Source organism: Palaemon carinicauda, unplaced genomic scaffold, assembly GCF_036898095.1.
Source record: "Palaemon carinicauda isolate YSFRI2023 unplaced genomic scaffold, ASM3689809v2 scaffold80, whole genome shotgun sequence".
NCBI classification, from domain to species: domain Eukaryota; kingdom Metazoa; phylum Arthropoda; class Malacostraca; order Decapoda; family Palaemonidae; genus Palaemon; species Palaemon carinicauda.
In genome coordinates, this window is record NW_027172094.1 from 268222 (window position 1) to 286889 (window position 18668).

The 18668-nt window shown below is 50.5% G+C and overlaps 1 protein-coding gene across 1 annotated transcript in view; it reads left to right on the plus strand.

Annotated features, from left to right (window-relative positions):
• ABCB7 (ATP binding cassette subfamily B member 7) overlaps nucleotides 1-18668 on the plus strand; it is a gene marked incomplete at its 3' end in the record, with an annotated part of 154638 nt that overhangs the window by 51350 nt on the left and 84620 nt on the right. The window contains exon 2 of the mRNA XM_068369682.1: nucleotides 829-1032. Within this exon, the coding sequence (XP_068225783.1) occupies nucleotides 829-1032 (204 nt within the window). The remainder of the gene's footprint in view (nucleotides 1-828; nucleotides 1033-18668) is intronic.

Below are 18668 nucleotides of genomic sequence, written 5' to 3' on the forward strand. Positions count from 1 at the left end.
ATGGAGGAATGAACATGTGGGTGTATAAATTAAGAAATGAAAGTTTAAGTTCTTCAATTTCACTTTTCATTTTCACTTAAAACTGATCAAGATGTGAGGTAGGAATTAAATATGAATCTTGGCCTACTGTTGAGTGGAAAGGGAATTGCCATTATACCTCACACTGGTATTAGTATTAGACTCCCTTTTATTATGCTTAATATTCCTTCTCTCCATATTTAGCTTACACTGCATAAATAGTAATATTTATGAATCATTAAGATCAACACTCTCATAGCATACATCAGTTAAAGAAAGATCTTTACCCCTACATGTAACACACTTGTAAACATTCAGCTTTCAGTGGAGCCATTCATTTCAGACGGTGCTTATTTTTAGATACCAATTAATTAATTCCATGGCATGAATTTGAATAAGCAAGTTCTCTTAGAAACTAAATCTGATTTCGAAAAAGATGGTTTCATTCTTTGGCTCAAAGAGAAATACGGTATGTTAATGGTTTTATTACATATTAATAATTGTATCACTGTATCAATTAAAACTAGGCTAAAACCCTAGTTGAAAAGTAGAATGTTACAAGCCTGGCTTGGGGACCCAATAGGGAAATCACTGTTACAGAAAAGAAGGAGAGAAGTAAAGAATTAAACTATAAAAAAATGATATACTAAAACAGAATAAGGTAAATAATGATGTTAAATGAGTAAGTGACAGATAAACTTTGAAAAGATTTGAATCAACCCTCAGTGAAAAAACATTTTCATTTGTTAGATCATTTTTTGTTGCACCTCACCAGTATTGTTTACTAATTTGATTTTATATTATTGATAGGTTGAGCTAAGTACACACGGTGCTGGTGTGAGTTGTACGTTAACGAAAAAATGTCCAGCATGGCGTGCTCACCAGAAGTTGGGTGTACGAAATTGCTTCCATCCTGGAGCATCAGCTTTGTCGAGAGATTACATGGGGGTCTCTACCCGTGAGGTCACTGGCAGAGAAATGATAAGTGCTTTAGCCTCATATGTATGGCCAAAGGTATGATTTTTCTACATTCATTATTCGTGTATATCAGATGTAGTAGGAGAATAAAGCAGTCTATTTATTTATTTATTTTTGCTGAATTTATGTAAAAGTTGATAATGGAATATTAGTAAAAAGGAATTTTAGTAATAGGATTTTAGTTCTATACATTTCATTTTCTTTCCTTCAACTTCCTAACCTTTAAATAAAAGAATTATCTTTCCTTTCCCCATATTTTTTATCCCTAGTATGTTGGTTCTGCAGCATCACCTTTGAAATGATATTGGTACCATTGTTGGGGTGGTAAAACTGTCAGTCTTCCTAACCATTAATTGTTCCGTCACTAATACAAACCCTTTCGCTCTTTTTTAGGGAATAGACTTTTGGCGAAGCTGGAAGACTAGCCATGAGACATTTATTGAGGTATAACTACCCCACCACTAGTTGGGGGGGGGGGTTAGGAGGTAGTACCAGCTTCCCCGCTCACACACACACACACACACACCTGTGTTGTTATGTCACTTTTACTTTTGGCTCAGTTGAGGGTGGATGTTGTCTCTACTGCTTAATACTGACTGGGCATTGACTAACCTATTTTGCTTTTTCTTTGTCTTTTCAGGTGTGAGTTTGCTTCTAGGCTGACATGTGGACTTGTCCTGGAACTGAAGGGCGTAAGTGCGGCACTTTCGTGTCTCCGGTTGAGCGAACCCTCACTCCCTGTGCCCGGCCTGCATGAGATGCCCTTGCATCCATGAGGATACCTGGGCTGAAACTCGGCAGTGGTCATCTGGTCACCTACCAGTGGGAGAGATTTTGTAGAAGGTAAAAGAAGTCGTCAAAGAGGAATTCGTCTCCTTTGGGGTCATCCTCGAAGGCAAAGAAACCTAAACTTCCTTCATCTTCTTCTTGATCTCTGCTCGAAGCTCCTATTCGATCATTCTCTCCTGGATAATGATTGAGTAAAATCGGTGACCCTTTAACACTTGGACAACACATAGGACTGGACGACTCTTCCACTTCACCAGTAAAAGCGGCGAAGTCCTCCGCTTCAGGGGATTCTTTCTCCGTAGATGATGTACTCCAGCTGCTGTCATCCTTGGAGATCACTGGTCCCCCATCGAAGGAATGTCTTTTAAAGCCTCTTCAGTTAGGGGTACAAAGGAAGCATACACCGGCTTCTCGGAGGTTGACCTCGGTCTTCCCCTGAGTGGTCTCCGCCACACCGGGCTACGAGGAGGGTATTAGGTTCATCTAGGCCATTCTGTAGCCCCTTAGAGCGAGATGACAAGGCAGTGTGTAGGCTGGGTGCTGCTGCGATGCCTTGCCGTTGAGTTCGTTGTATGCAGCGATTTTCATCCTTCACTCGTCCGGCCGTTGTTCCTTTTCCAGCTGATTCATCTCGCCCATCTTCGACTCGCCCAGTTCCTGCTATGGGGAGTGCTCGCCACACTCCTGCCAGAGTCTTGACGAGCGAGGCAGCTTTAATGACAAGGAGGGAGCAGACAGCTCGTGACCAGAGGGTAGGGTTCCAGTAGTACTCACTTACAACGACCAGCGTTTGCCATCAACAGCTGGCGACTCCGGCAGCAGATACGACCGATGCTATCCTGAGCGATCGCAGAAACATCAACCAGCAGATTCATCAATGAGGAGACAACACAGTCATCTAACTCGCAACCAGATTCCAGCCCGCAACCACCTTTCAGATCATGACTGCTTGCCAGCCTGCGACTGCACCTCAGTTCGCAACTGCACTTCAGTTTGCGACTGCACTTCAGTTTGTAATTGCACTTTAGCTAGTGACTGCAATTCATCTTGCAACTGCAATTCAGCTTGTGATTGCTCTTCAGGTCGCAACTGCACTTCAGCATGCGATAACGCTTAAGCTCACGGCGACACTTCAGCTCGCGATAACTCTCCATCTCACCACAACGTTTCAGCTTGTGACAACGCAGCAGTTCACAATAATATAACAGCATGCTGCAATGCACCGACTCACGGCTATTTAATGTCATGCGATCTCATAACGACTCACGACCACACAGCAGCGCAGCAGCCCACGACCATGGACAATAACCAGTGTATATGCTGAGAGCTTCGACAGAGATCTTAGTCCATCCATAAACTCCGACTCATTTCTCCAAGTTGGAACGTGACAGCATGCCTGTTCACATGCACTCAGGGATGCCAAAACACTTCTCCAAAGAAGGACAGATCAGCACGGACTCCTCGCAGATGAACACAGGAATGTGAGCTCCCTCATGGGGCTCCAACTACCATCCCGACATTCAGCAAGGACATGCCGTGGTTCCACGAGTTCGTCAGGGCAGTCCGTCAGGCCGTGACAGGTACTTCGCAGGTTCCCGCTGGTATAGATCCAGTAGCTGAAGCTTCTACCAGGACACCTCAGATCCCGTTGGAGTTTTCAAGTACCTCGAAGTTCACCTTTCCACCTTCCGATCCAAGACAAAGGTGTTTTGTTCTGGCTCAACTACAGGAATGGCAGGCTCTTATGGGATTATCAAGGTTACGTTCCAAGGTACGTAATTCTTCGACAGATTCCAGCACTTTGCAGCAGGATTACTCCACGCTAAAGTTGACTCCAATAATACAAACAAAGAAGAGGAGACGGCAGAAGCAACCAACTTCTCTGCCGGGCAACATCCTTCACCTCCGGACCAGCAGTGGCTTGAGATCTCACCAAATCCTACCGCCGTCTGTTGCCGATCGAGAATGCCCCTAGGATCCAGCCCACCAAAGGAAAGGAAGGATGCCAAGGCAATGTCAAAGAACTGGCTATCGAGGATGACGGCGCCAGTTCAAGAGAAAGGACCAGGTTTGACATGTTCTTCAAGACACGACGAATACGATGACCCACCCTGGTCTCCTATGGGTGCGGGCTCGTGTGTGGAAGATTGAGACCATGACTACGATCAAGACAACGCACTGCCAAGAGCAGCTAGTCCCTAGATCTCGGCATCCGAACAGATGGAAACGGACAATGCATTTTGGTAGGACCTGTCATGCATCTGAGCCATTCATGGCCTGGATGACCATTCCACTGTGCCACCTGAAGGTAAGGACACGATCTTAGACAATCTGTACAGTACCCAGAAATCTACCAAAATCAGCGCAGCTCTGCGTGGTCGAGGGGGTTGAGGGGTGTCAGAAAGAAGGCCTTCGCCTAGATCGCCGAAAGCACTCAACCCCTTCGATTCAACGAAACTCTTCCCTGCCCCCATTGTCCAGCAGAGGAGTTACTACGAAGAAATAGATGAGAACCTGGCAGCATTACCACTAGATCCATCGGTAGTGTCTCTGACTAATAGCTCCTCATTTCAAAGACTTTCAGGGCTGCAAGTCAACTATTCAGAAAGCGATGCCCTAAATATGGAGAGGGTTGCAAAGTATGCCATACAGGTTGCTTCCTTGCTGAATCTATTGTTGGCGTCAGTGGCCACTTGTCAGGACGGAGGACTGGACTCAAGAGCAAGCGAGGGAGTCCATGTCAACGTTTCTTCTGTCCGGTACAAGGACCATTGAGTTCCTGGCCCACCAGGCTGTTAACTTGTGGGCCAACATGGTTCTCAAGTGTCGAGATGCGGTCATCGAAGGTTCCACCAGCAGGTACCAAAGAGGAAGGTGACACGACTACAAACCTCGACTTCAGTAAGGCCGTCATTGTTCAATGTCGAGAGAGCCAGGATGCTCTACTCCAGAGCTTGATGACATCGAGGTCATACGCAGCAGCTCCTTCAACCCAGAAACTGCCGTCCATTAGATCACAGGGGAGCAGTAGAAGTGTGGCTTCTCCCAGGTCATCAACGGAAAAGCCCTTTTCCTGCCAAAGGTCAACCCAAGGGAAGTCGAATCAGCAAAGGAGGAAAAGGCAGGAGAGGTAGTGGACATGGTCGTTCCTGCCAGGGATGGCAGTCCTCCCACTTGTATGACATTGGGAGGATGCCTGCAATGCTGGTGGAAGAGGTGGTTGCAACACGGGGTTAAAGCTTGGACTGTCTCCGTGGTACGTTCAGGCTATTGCATCTCGTTCGTGATGACTCAGCATCTGATTCTGTCCAGTTCCTATGCGAAGGGGTCTGTGAAGGAGCAGTCCTTCAGGGCCGAAGTCCTGATCATGTTGGAGAAGGGCATTCTTCAAGATATCCTAGATGGGTCCCCGGCCTTTTACAGTCGATTCCTTTTTGTAAAGAAGACGTCTGGAGGCTGGAGACCTGTCATCGACCTCTGCTCCTTGAACAAGTTTGTGCAAAAGACTCCATTCAGGATGGAGACGGCAGACACGGTCAAACTGACGATCAGATCAGAGACTTCATGTGCACAGTGGATTTGAAGGATGCAGGCTTCCAGACCCCAGTCCATCTTTCATCAAGGAAGTATTTGAGGACCATCGTAGACAACCAACAATACCAATTCAAGGTGCTGTGTTCGGCCTGTCGGCAGCACCTCAGGTTTTCACAATAGTCTTCTCCCTGTTGTCAATCTGTGCCCACAGGATAGGCATTGGTATGTAGAGATACATGGATGAGGGGCTGATCCTAGCAGACTTGGTGACGATCCTTCTCCAACACCGAGACAGGCTTCTCGCGTTTTGTCCCGATCTGGGGATTGTGGTAAGTCTCGAGAATTCGTCCTTGCAACCATCACAGAGACTGGTATACCTTGGGATGCTACTTGACACCAGATTGGGGAAAGTTTTCCCCTCCGACGACAGGATTCAGCTACTAAGGAAGGTAGCAAGTCCCTTCTTACAACAAGACTCTATCCCAGCGCAGCAATGGTTAACCCCCGTAGGATATATGTCCGCCCTGGAACATCTGGTATCCAACGGCCAACTGCGAATACGATCACTCCAGTGGTGGCTGGAGTCCAGTTGGTCTCAGCACAAGGATCCCATGGACATGTTGGTCCCCATGGGACCCGAGTATAAGACAGACCTGAGATGGTGGGTGGCAGACGACAACCTTCCCAAAGGGGTAGATCGTCTCTCCCCTCTTGGAATTGATGCTCTTCACAGATGCACCAAGAGAAAGGTGGGGGGGTTCACTTGCTACATCACACGGCCTCCAGGCTCTGGTCCGAGCCTGAAAGTATTCTACACATAAACCTCCTGGAAATGAGGGCAGTCTTTCTGACCCTGCAACAATTTCATCAGCTCCTGTCAGGTCACTTCGTGGTGTTGATGAGCAAAAACACCATGGTGGTGGCGTATGTAAACAAGCAAGGCGGTACCTTTTCTCAGCACCTTTCCCATTTAGCAGTGGAGATGCTAAGATGGGCAGAAGACAACTGGGTGTCCCTATGAGCTCGCTTCATTCCAGGCAACTGGAATGTGTTTGCAGACAACCTGAGCTGAGTGACTCAATAAAGTGGGCTCCAAATGGTCTCTGAATCATCTTCTTGCCAACAAAGTCTTGACATTGTGGGGATTCTCCTAGTGGATCTGTTCACAACATCTCTGAACAGCAAGCTCCTGCTGTATTGTTCCCCAGTGCTGGATCATCAAGCACTCTGGTAAGATGGGTTTTAAAAACAGTGGGACAACATCAATGTCTACGTGTTCTGCCGTTCTGCCTGATGCGGAGAGTACTCAACAAGGTAAGAACATCCAACAACCTAGCAATGATACTCATAGCTATATTATGGCATCACGTGGAATGGTTTCCAAACCTCCTTCAGCTACTAACAAAAGTCCCGAGAGAACTCACTCTACGTCACGATCTACTCGGCTAAACGCAACATCTCCTCACGAAGAGAGGTTTTTCGCAACCGGCAGTCTTCTGTGGTTGGTGTTGTGGAAGGGCTATCTCTTCTCTCAATGCCACTCTCCCAGTGATAGGGCATTTCTTGTATACCTTCTGGAGGAAATCTCCTGGTCTTGGCAGTGAAAGGCTATTGCTCAATTTTGAGCCTCGCCTTTGGAATGAATGGTGTTAATATTTCCTCATAGTTGGAGTTGTCTCTCCTCATACAGAGTTTCAAGCTTAGCTGTGTTCAGTTGGAAGGTAGACCACCTCCATAGAATGTTTGTGTTCTTCGATTGTTAATGAGCTCCCTATGAACTGTTACGTCAGGCATCAGATCTTCACCTGACTGAAAATGGTCTTCCTACTTGCTTTGGCCATGGCCAAGAGAGTAAGCAAACTTAATGGTCTTTCCTACAACGTCTCCCATTCAAGGGGATGGGGACGGGTAATGCTCGGCTTTGTCCGGATTGAGTTTCTGTAACGTAACCAATGACCCACATCAACTGCTACAGTGAGTAGTGATGGCTTTGAGGTGTTACATTAAAAGAACTTCAGCAGCTTGCCCCCCTAGGCAGCAGGTTGTTTATTATCACGGGAAGGTTGAAAGAAGAATCCCCAAATCAATTTCAGCATGAATTTGCAAGGTCATAGACAGGGCCTTGAATCCTGATTCTTTTCCTCAGATGTGGAGACCTAGAGCTCACGACGTTAGTGGTATTAGCACATCCCTATCCTTCAAAAAGAACTACTCTGTGGCGCAGGTCCTTCAGGCGGGTGTGTAGAAGTGTCAGACGACCTTGATGGACAAGTAACAGATGATGGAGGGCAGAGGTTACCTGGGATTAAGTCAGGGATGAATGATGAGAATGACTGTCTCCTTCTTTCTTCCATCTTTCCCTCTCTAGGGGAATAGCACCTACTGTACTATGCAAGCCAGCCTTCCCTGTCTGCATGTAATAACCATTTCCTATGTGTAACCTGTTATATGCACATATATTTGCTATGTCCCCATATCCCCTTGCGAGGTGGGAATGGGGTAACGTCTATGGTTTTGTCAAGGAAATCTGAGGACTTCTGAGAATTCTTATATAGACAAGTCACATTGCTAGAATCACGCTTTCACACGAATTGCACAGGCTGCTAAAGTGTGCAAATGCATGAGGATTAGCGAGGTGTCAGGGTGATTCCTTGTTAAGTGTGTGTGAGAGACTTTTGTCTGATCGCTTACAGGAAACCAACCTAGTATGGGAGGGCCTGACTAGTACAGCTTTTCTGATCATGTCAATACACAAACCCTTTCACCATGGTTAGGACCTCCATTCACCTTAGGGTTAGTTTTCCCTAATAAAGAGCGAAAGAGTTTGTATTAGTGCTGGAACAAATGACAAATTTTAGAATAATTTGTATTTTCTGTAATGATACAAACCTTGAATACCATCCTCAAGAGGCGGGACTCGATCATCGAGAGGTTCCATCAGCAGCTCCCACAAGCTGAGGTTTCTAGGCTGTGAATCTTCTTTTGTTCCGTAACCGAAATACAAACCACGCTATTTACAGAGGGTTTACCTTTTAGCGCAGCTGAAATGACGAGCTAATAGTTTTAACGAGGGTTAATTACCCCCGCGCTAGTTAGCGGGGGGTGGGGAAGGGTAGCCCCCTTCCACACACCGGTGACTTGCTTCACTTCACTTTTGGCTCGGCGGTGATCAGACGTGTCTGCTCATCGCCCTCGTGACAGCCTTTAATTTTCTGCTTTTTCTTTTCAGCGTGTGTGTTGGTTGGAAGTTGACCTTCAGTTATTTCTTCTATATTATTTACAATGTGTACATGCCCTGGAGTTGCCGGTCGTCCTTGTGGGACTTTCATTCTCCTGCGGGTTTAGCCTTGAAGGAGGAAGGTTCTCGGGACTCTTCTTCCGCCGCCCAAACCTCCTCCGAAGCTCCCCCTCGTCCGCCTCCTAAGGAGAGTCGGCCGAGTGGGAGCGCAGGCCCTTGTTCTGTTTCCCGACCTTCGGTGGGGGGAGAGGGCGTCGCCTCCCATAGCGAGGCGGTTCCCCCTCCTCCTCTGGGGGAGGTTATTGATAATGCCTTATCCAGTGATGATCTTTTACAGGTTTGGTCGTCCCTGGGGCTTAAGGGTTTGCCCTCCAAGGTCGCTCTTATTGACCTTGTCTCGTTGGGGGCCGCTGTTAAGCAGTCGCCGGTGGTAGCAGAGGTAGACCCTCTGTCTATTGTCGACGTCGTGGTGACAGAGGCCTCCGACGTGGCTGGGCAATCCGCCGCAGGTGCTGTTGCGGGTGATGGTGCTAAAGGCTCTCCTCCTCCTTCCGTACATCCTTCGAAGGGGGAAGTGAGTCCTTCGGTCTCGGCTGCTGCTCAGCTTCCTTCTGAGGGAAGTGCTTTGACGGAGACTCCCCTTCGGAGGACCGATGGTCCCGACGATCTTCCCCGAGGCCGCCCCCACCGTAAGGCTCACCGTCCGCTACGCCACAAGGGCCTCCCCTCCCCTTACAGGGGGACTAAGAGGCGCCTTTTTGGGTCTTCATCCTCTGGGGGGGACTCTCCTCGTCAGCCTCAACCTACAGCTCCGCCTTCCTTGAACCTCTCTGCAGACCGCTCACCATCTCCTGCCAGATCTTCGCCTTCTGGAGAACTCGTCACCCGACGGGCAACGGTCCCTTCGGGGCTAAGGGATCCTTCCCTTACGCGAGCAGTGCTAGCGCACAAGTGCTCTCCTGCTCGCCAGCGCTCTCCTGCTCGCCAGCGCTCTCCTGACCTTCAGCGCTCTACTGCTCGTCGACGATCTCCTGCTTGCCAAGACTCTCCTGCTCGCCGACACTCACCTGCTCGTCGGCTCTCTCCTGATGTTCGCCCCCCTCGCCAGCGCTCTCCTGCTCGTCAGCTCTCTTCCAAGCGTCAGCGCTCATTTGAGGACCATCGCCCTGCGGTCTCTGACCACCCTTTAGTTCCTGCTGAGCTCCCTGCTCACCATCTGCCTGGTCCTGTGGCTACGCAACATCGTGCTGCGCGTGTGTCAAACACACATGTTTGTCAACGCGCCAGCGATCTCCCAGTTCCTGCTCGTGAACGCGCCGCGACACCTGTCCTTTCACATGACACGCGTCGACCTTCTGCTCGCCAGCGATCACCTACGCGCCAGCGATTACCTCCTCGCCAGCGTTCACCTGCTTGCCAGCGCGCACAGGCGATCTTAGTATCGCCTATTCAACAGCGACAGCTAGCGCGCCAACGTTCTCCAACGCTCCTGAAGGAACATGGTTCGCCAGCTTCTAGCTCGCCATCGCGCGATCGCCCGCCTGCGCATGCTGCTCGCCATCGCGCGATCGCCCGCCTGCGCATGCTGCTCGCCATCGCTCGCCCCTGCACGATCGCCCTCCTGCGCATGCTGCTCGCCATCGCTCGCCACTGCACGATCGCCCTCCTGCGGATGCTGATCACCATCGCACCCCGTCACGCGATCGCCCACCATCACACGATCGCCCTCTTGCGCATGCTGCTCGCCATCGCTCGCCCCTGCACGATCGCCCTCCTGCGGAAGCTGATCACCATCGCACCCCATCAGGCGATCATTCACCTGCGCATGCTGCTCGCCATCGCTTGCCATTACGCGGTCATTCACCTGCGCCTGCTGCTCACCATCGCACGCCAATGCGTCGACATGCCACATCGCGCCATCGCCAACTTGAGCGACTGCACTCACCAGCTCGTCCTCGATCGCCCGTGGATCTACATCGCCAGCGATCTTCCTCACCTACGCGGCAGCGCGTTCCCTCGCCGTCGCGCCAACGCTTGCGTTCGTCGCCTCGGACATGCGTTCATTTACCTGCCCACCCTCGCGCCCACTCGCCTGCACGCCCGCGCGACCGCTCGCCTGCGCGCCCGCGCGACCACTCGCCTGCGCGCTCGCTCGCCTGTGCGCCCGCGTGATCATCCATCTGCGCGCCCGCGCGATCGCTCGCCCGCGCTCCCGCGCGACCATTCGCCCTCGTGCGACCATCGTTCGCGGCGAATTCCACAGCCGGTGGTAGCAGCAGGAATGCGTGCTTCTAGACGGCACTCGGGATCACCTCCATCCAAACACAGGTTGGTAGTGCAGGACGAGGAGAGGTTAGTACATCATTCTTCCCCACCTTCTTTTCAGGCAGGTACCGTCGTGTCCACTCCAAAGGATCGCCCGATCCCTTTCCCTTTAGCGAGGATTTCGGACTCTGTGTCCTTGGAGCAGCAGACTTGGTTTGGTCCTCTGGCACGGGCGTTAGTGAGGGTTATGAAACCAACACTCGCCGGCCAGGGTAACAAACCAACGGCTGTCTCTCCTACGCTGAAGAGAAAGAGAGGAGTGGACTTCGTGGTGACTTCCCCCAGGGCGAAGTTGGTTCCCAAGAGGTCGGTCGCGAAGGTCTCTTCTCCTGCACGAGTACTCTCTCCTTCTCCCGTAGACGAGGCCTTTCCGTCCTCAGGTGAGTCCAGTGGGGCGGTAGTCTTCCCCTCGGCACCAGGGGGGGAGACTTCGCTTCAGGCAGGAGATTCGTCTCGTGAGGAAGGGGCCCCTCGAACCTCGTTGATGGGATCCTGTATCCCTCCCAGGAGGGAGTCCAAGGATTCCAAGACCTTCCCTAAATCCTCTGCAAGGATTCGTCAGGAACCCACGACTACCCAGGAGAATGTCCACGTATCACCCCAGGAAGAGATTCCTGGGGCAGGAGACTTAGCTGCTAGCCCGCAGGGAGGAGAACAGCAAGAATCCGAACATGCCTTCTGGCAGGTCCTAAGCCTGATAAGGCAACTTAACGGGCTTACGGATCCAGTCATCGCCCCCCGTGAAGGCAAAGACACGATTCTGGATGAAGTGTTTGACGTTCGCAAGGCCCCTAAGACCAGTGCAGCTCTGCCCTGGTCTCGGGGGCTGAAGAGTGCCAGGGCTAGGGCCAACGCTCAGCTCGCACTTCTTGCCTCCTCCAGTCGTTCCACTGCCGGGAACAAGCTCATCCCTCCTCCTCGCCTCCAGCAGAGGAGGTATTTCGAGATCCTGGGTGAGCACAACCTCGCTCTTCCTCTCCATCACTCTGTGGAGGAGCTGGCGAAGGGAGTTCCCCTTGAGAAACTCTGCCCGGCAGGTGTCGTTCTCGGCGGCAGAGATCCTTAACCACGAGAAGGTCGCTACGTGTGCCATGCAGGCCACTTCGTGGCTGGACTTCTGGCTAGGATCTCTGGGCATCCTATTGCGATCGGAGGACTTGTCCATGGAGACCAATAGGAAGGCCCTGGAGACCTTCTTGCTCTCGGGCACCCGCTCCATCGAGTTTTTGGCGCACCAGGTTACCACCCTGTGGGCCAACTCGGTGTTGAAGCGTCGCGATGCTGTGTCCGAGAGATTCCATCCGAAGGTCCCCGCCGTAGATGTGTGTAGGTTCCGACATGCTTCCCTTCTGGGGGAGAGCCTGTTTGAGCCTCAAGACATGGAGCGAACGGCTGAGAGGTGGAGGAAATCCAGCACGGACTCCCTCCTCCACAGGGCCCTTACAACTCGGCCCTATAAGCCTCCAGCCCTGCCACAACAGCAGCAAAAGCCTCGTAAGGCTCCCAAACAGGCACCGGCAGCTAAGAAGGTGGTGTCTAAGCCCCAGCCCTTTCCAGCCAAGGCCAAGAGGGGCGGTAAGTCCTCCAGGGGAGGCAAGACTCCTAGGGGTGGCGGCTGCGGCCGCAAGCCCTAGGGGTGGTAGTCCCCCTGCATGTCCACCTGTGGGGGGATGCCTTCAGCGTTGCGTCCGCAGGTGGCAGCAACACGGGGCCGATGCTTGGACGGTCTCTGTGATCGGCCAAGGTTATCGCGTCCCGCTCACAACATCTCAACCTCCCCTGACAGCGAATCCAGTGTCGTTGAGCTCCTATGCCACGGGATCGGCAAAGGGGCTGGGCCTTCAGGCCGAAGTCGAGACCATGCTCGAGAAGGGTGCTCTCCAGGAGGTCGTGGACGGCTCCCCAGGCTTCTTCAGTCGACTCTTACTTGTAGAGAAGGCTACTGGAGGCTGGAGACCCGTCATCGATCTCTCAGCTCTGAACAGGTTTGTCAAACAAACCCGGTTCAGCATGGAGACAGCAGACACGGTCAGACTTGCGGTGAGACCACAAGACTTCATGTGTACACTGGATCTAAAAGACGCGCACTTCCAGATCCCAATCCATCCGTCTTCCAGGAAGTACCTGAGATTCTGCCTAGACAACAAGATCTACCAGTTCAAGGTGCTGTGTTTCGGTCTCTTCACAGCTCCTCAGGTGTTCACCAGAGTGTTCACCCTGATTTCATCTTGGGCGCACAGGAACGGCATTCGTCTCCTTCGTTACCTGGACGATTGGCTGATCCTAGCAGACTCGGAGTCGACCCTTCTTCGGCACCGAGACAGGCTTCTGGATCTTTGCCAGGATCTGGGGATCGTGGTAAACCTCGAGAAGTCCTCTCTGCAGCCGTCCCAACGACTGGTTTATCTAGGCCTGCTAATAGATACCAATCTCCACAAAGCCTTTCCATCAGACGACCGGATAGCAAGGGGGAGGAGGGTGGCGGAACCCTTCCTCAGGCGAAAAGAACTCCCCGCCCAATCGTGGTTGCGTCTCTTAGGCCACCTATCCTCCCTGGCCCGTCTGGTTCCAAACAGCCGCCTCAGGATGAGATCCCTTCAATGGCGGCTCAAGTCCCGGTGGAATCAAGGATCCGATTCCCCGGACATTCTGATCCCAATGGGGTCAGGAACAGACGGATTTGCGGTGGTGGCTGGACGACGAGAGCCTGCGGAAGGGAGTGAGTCTTCTCGTCCTCCCCCCGGAATTGACTCTGTTTTCGGACGCGTCAAAAGAAGGGGGGGGGCCGCACGTTCTGAACCAGAGGGCCTCAGGCCTTTGGTCAGAATCAGAAAAGTGCCTACACATCAACCTGCTAGAATTGAAGGCCGTCTTTCTGGCTCTTCAGCAGTTCCAACGGTCCCTGGCGGGTCACTCCGTGGTGGTGATGAGCGACAACACCACGGTAGTGGTTTATATCAACAAGCAGGGAGGCACTTTTTCGCAATAGCTATCCCATCTTGCAGTAGAGACTCTGAGGTGGACCGAGACCCACTCGATAACACTGTCAGCTCGCTTCATTCCTGGCAAGAGGAATGTGCTCGCCGACAGTCTGAGCAGGGCTTCGCAGATAGTGAGTACCGAGTGGTCTTTGGATCCTCAGATAGCCAACAAAGTCCTGACTTTGTGGGGTTCCCCGACTGTGGACTTGTTTGCGACAGCCTTGAACTTCAAGCTGCCCCTGTACTGTTCACCAGTCCCGGACCCCAAGGCACTCTGGCAAGATGCTTTCCAGCAACGGTGGGACAACATCGACGTGTACGCCTTCCCACCGTTCTGTCTGATGAGAAGGGTGCTCAACAGGACCAGACTATCGGTCAACTGTTCCATGACTCTGGTAGCTCCGCTATGGCATCACGCGGAATGGTTTCCGGACCTTCTGCAACTCCTGACGGATCTCCCAAGGGAGCTTCCTCCACGACACGAGCTTCTCAGACAACCCCACTCCGGCGTCCCTCACAGTGCCGTAGCCTCGCTTCGGCTTCACGCCTGGAGACTATCCAGCGTCTCCTCGCGGAGAGGCTTTTCGCAACAGGTTGCGGAGAGAATGTCTCGGCACCTGCGAAGGTCCTCTGAGGGAATCTACCAAGCAAAGTGGAGAGTCTTTTGTGGTTGGTGTCGTGGAAGGGGTATCTCTCCACTCGATGCCACTATTCCAGCAATAGCGGACTTCCTCGTGTATCTGCGAGAAGAAATGCGCCTTTCTGTCTCGGCAGTGAAAGGCTATCGCTCAGCCTTAAGCTTGGCCTTCAGATTGAAGGGCGTGGATATTTCTTCATCGCTAGAACTCTCTTTACTCATACGTAGCTATGAGCTTACCTGCCCCCAGTCGGAAGTGAGACCCCCTCCTTGGAACGTGGTTCGAGTCCTCAGGTCTCTTAAGAGACCTCCCTTCGAGCCATTACGCCAGGCCTCCGATCGCCACCTGTCTTGGAAGAGGGCTTTCCTACTCGTCTTGGCTTCGGCCAAGCGAGTTAGTGAACTTCATGGTCTCTCGTACGACATCGCCCATTCAAGGGGATGGGGGGAGGTAACGTTCAGGTTCGTCCCTGAGTTTGTGGCCAAGACTCAGAATCCTGGAGTGCCGGATCCTCGGTTCGACTCTTTCAGGATCGCGAGTCTCCGTTCTGTAACAAGCGACCCAGACCAGCTGCTACTATGTCCAGTGAGGTGTCTGAGGCACTACTTGAAGAGAACGGCTGCAGTCCGTCCTCATGTGCGAGCTTTGTTTGTGAGCACAGGCAGGACAAAGAGGAGGGTCACCAGAAACACCATCTCAGCTTGGATTCGAAGGGTTATCCACCATGCCCTGAATCCTGACCCTCCTCCGTCACGTCGCCCTCGGGCCCACGATGTCAGGGGTATTGCTACATCCCTGGCCTTCAAGAGAAACTTCTCTGTGACGCAGGTACTTCAAGCTGGGGTCTGGAAGCGTCAAACGACCTTCACAGCCCACTACCTGCAAGACGTGACCCACAGGAGCCTCGATACGTTTTCTATCGGCCCTGTGGTGGCTGCACAACAGCTGGTCTAACCTCAGGCTCCTTTTTGGACAAGTAGCAGTAGGTTGAGGGCGTTGTTACCCGGTCTTAGTCTGCGTGAATGAAAGGGTATGTCTGACCCTTACTTCTTTTTTCATTCTCCCCTCTCTTGGGGAAGCAGCATCCTGGTCCTCGCATAGCTGACCTCGACCTCTGCAGGTAACCCATGCTTCTATGTGCTCCTAGTATTAAGCTTAATACTGTTGCGTCTCCCATACCCTGACGAGGTGGTATGGGGAACGTCCTATCCTAGAATTCCTATCTGAAGGTCTCAAGGTCAACTTCATAGGACGAGTCACACTCTCCTCCTCACACTGCTTATGTAGGCCACTCGTTCCTAGCGATGCTAGGAACTTGTGAGGTACAGGGGCTCCCTCTCTCTAGTGCTGCTCACTGAGGGATCGAGCCCCCGGGCAAGCTGAAGTCAGTAAGGCTGGGGACTTTCCACCCTTCCTAACGGGTAAGTCACCCTCTGTAAATAGCGTGGTTTGTATTTCGGTTACGGAACAAATGACAAATTCGAAGATAATTTGTATTTTTCCTAACCATACAGACCTTAGCTATTTACAGTGAACCCTCGTTTATCGCGGTAGATAGGTTCCAGACGCGGCCGCGATAGGTGAAAATCCGCGAAGTAGTGACATCATATTTACCTATTTATTTAACATGTATATTCGGACTTTTAAAACCTTCCCTTGTACGTAGTACTGTTAACAAACCACCCTTTAATGTACAGAACACTTAATGCATGTACTACAGCACCCTAAACTAAAACAGGCACAAATATTAAAGGCGATTTTATATCATGCTTTTCCTAAACACCTAAAAAGCACGATAAAAAATGGCAACCAATGTTTTGTTTACGTTCATCTCTGATCATAATGAAGAAACAAACTCATTTAGTGTACACATATATGTATAGGTTAGTTTTTGCATCGATTATATTGATTATACAGTACTGTATGTTGATTTTTTTATTACCAATGTTTTAGTTTACGTATTTTTCTTAGGACTTCCAAATGAAATCTTTTTCTTTATGACGCCGCCTGAAACGACGGCGTGTACGCTCAGTAAACAACCACGCTCAGAACAAACAAGGCATTTAACGCGCATGATGATAGTGATAAATAATGATACAGTACATACAGTATTTACAGTAAAAGCATTTACAAAATATGTTACCTTACAAATATAAATTATACAGTATTGTACGTAGCAAAGCAGGAAAACAATTTACGAGAGAGAGAGAGAGAGAGAGAGAGAGAGAGAGAGAGAGAGAGAGAGAGAGAGAGAGAGAGAGAGAGATTGTTTTACGTACGTAAATGTAAATTTTAAACAAAAAAAATATGATAGGTTACAACATGTAGACTTTTAAAACCTTCCCTATAACTTAATGCATACAGTACGTACATTACTAAACTATAAAACAGGCAGTAAGAATATTAAAGTAAAAAATAAAGATTGTTACTCTACTCACCACGAAAGAAGTTGAAGAAAAACTTGAATGGTGATGGCGATGAATTTGCTGCACAGTAGAAATGATGATGATGAAGCTGATGATGTGTTCTACTGTGCAGTCAATGATAGTATTTTACGTCTCTTCAGACGGAGGTGTCTTTTCCTGGGACACCTCTTCAACTTCTTCCTGGGAAACTTCTTCAATTTCTTCCGAAGGCGTACTAGCAGGAGGAACTGGCTCTTTTTTGCGAGGCTGGAAGAACATTGTGATCGGAAGTTGTTGCCGCTGCTTCTTTTTTCGCTCGAAGAGCATCCTGTAGGGAGTCATGATGTCATCGACCTTGTTGGAGAATTGCATCGAGCGAACCATATCCTCGTCCCACTCTTGTAACATTTCTTTCGCCTCCTTGATATGGTTGCAGAACTTGGCAAGCCGTTCTAATGTTAAGCCCGTTTCTTCGACATTTTCTTGGGTCTCTTCCTGGGTATCACTCTCTTCCTCACTTGCCGATTTCGTCAGGTCTTCGAGGTCTGCGTCAGTTAGCGGCTGGGAATGGCAGTCCAACAACTCGTCGACGTCTTCAGTCGTCATGTCGCCAAACCCGTCACCTCCAATTATGGCAGCCAACTGCACAGATTTCCGTATTGCAGAGTGTTGGATTTCCGACGGAGTAAATCCCTTGTCGTCGTAAACAATATCGGGCCACAACTTCTTCCAGCTCGCATTCACGGTTGCAGGTTTCATCTCTTGAAGTGCCTTCTGAATATTCTGCAGGCACGTGGCTATGGTGTACTGCCGCCAGTACGCCTTCAAGTTGAAATCTTCATCCTCGTCATCTTGGGCAGCATCCACACACGCAACGAGGTCCGCCAAGGTATTCTTCGTGTAGAGGGCCTTGAACGCCCTGATAACCCCCTGGTCCATCGGTTGAATTAATGACGTGGTGTTGGGTGGCAGGAACTCAACCTGAACGCCCTTACGCGACAGGTCAGTTGCGTGTCCACCAGCGTTATCCATAAGGAGAAGGATCTTGAATGGCAAGCCCTTCTCTAAGAGATATTGACTGACTTGCGGGATGAAACACTGGTGGAACCAGTTGGAGGTCAGCATCTTCGTAATCCATGCTTTTGGATTATGCATCCAGTGCACGGGAAGGAGATTCTTATTTTTATTTTTCAAAGCGCGAGGATTTTTCGACTTATAAATAAGCCCCGGCTTTAACAAAAATCCAGCAGCATTGCCACACATCACGAGGGTAACGCGATCCTTGAATGCCTTAAAGCCAGAGGCTTTGGCTTCCTCTTTGAACAGGAAAGTTCGCGACGGCATTCTCTTCCAAAACAAGCCAGTCTCATCCATATTAAAGACTTGTTCCGGCTTGTTTCCACCTTCGGCGATAATATTCTTGAACGTCTGGTTCACGTAAGTTTCAGCAGCGGCAGTGTCAGCGGAAGCAGACTCCCCATGCAGGGAAACGCTTTTCAGGGCGAAGCGTTTTTGAAACTTCGCGAACCATCCTTTGCTTGCGGAAAAACGTTTCTGAGGCTGGGAATCAGTGGATGTCCCTGGTTGAGGATCATCTGCATCATCATCATCTTCAGCATGGTTGCCGTCGTCGTCTTTAGGTTCCTTTGCAGCAAAATTCTCATATAAACTCAAAGCCTTTGTTTGGATGGTGTTCGTATCCAACGCTATGTTCTTCTTCCGGCAGTCGGCAATCCACACAGCTAAAGCACCTTCCATGCGT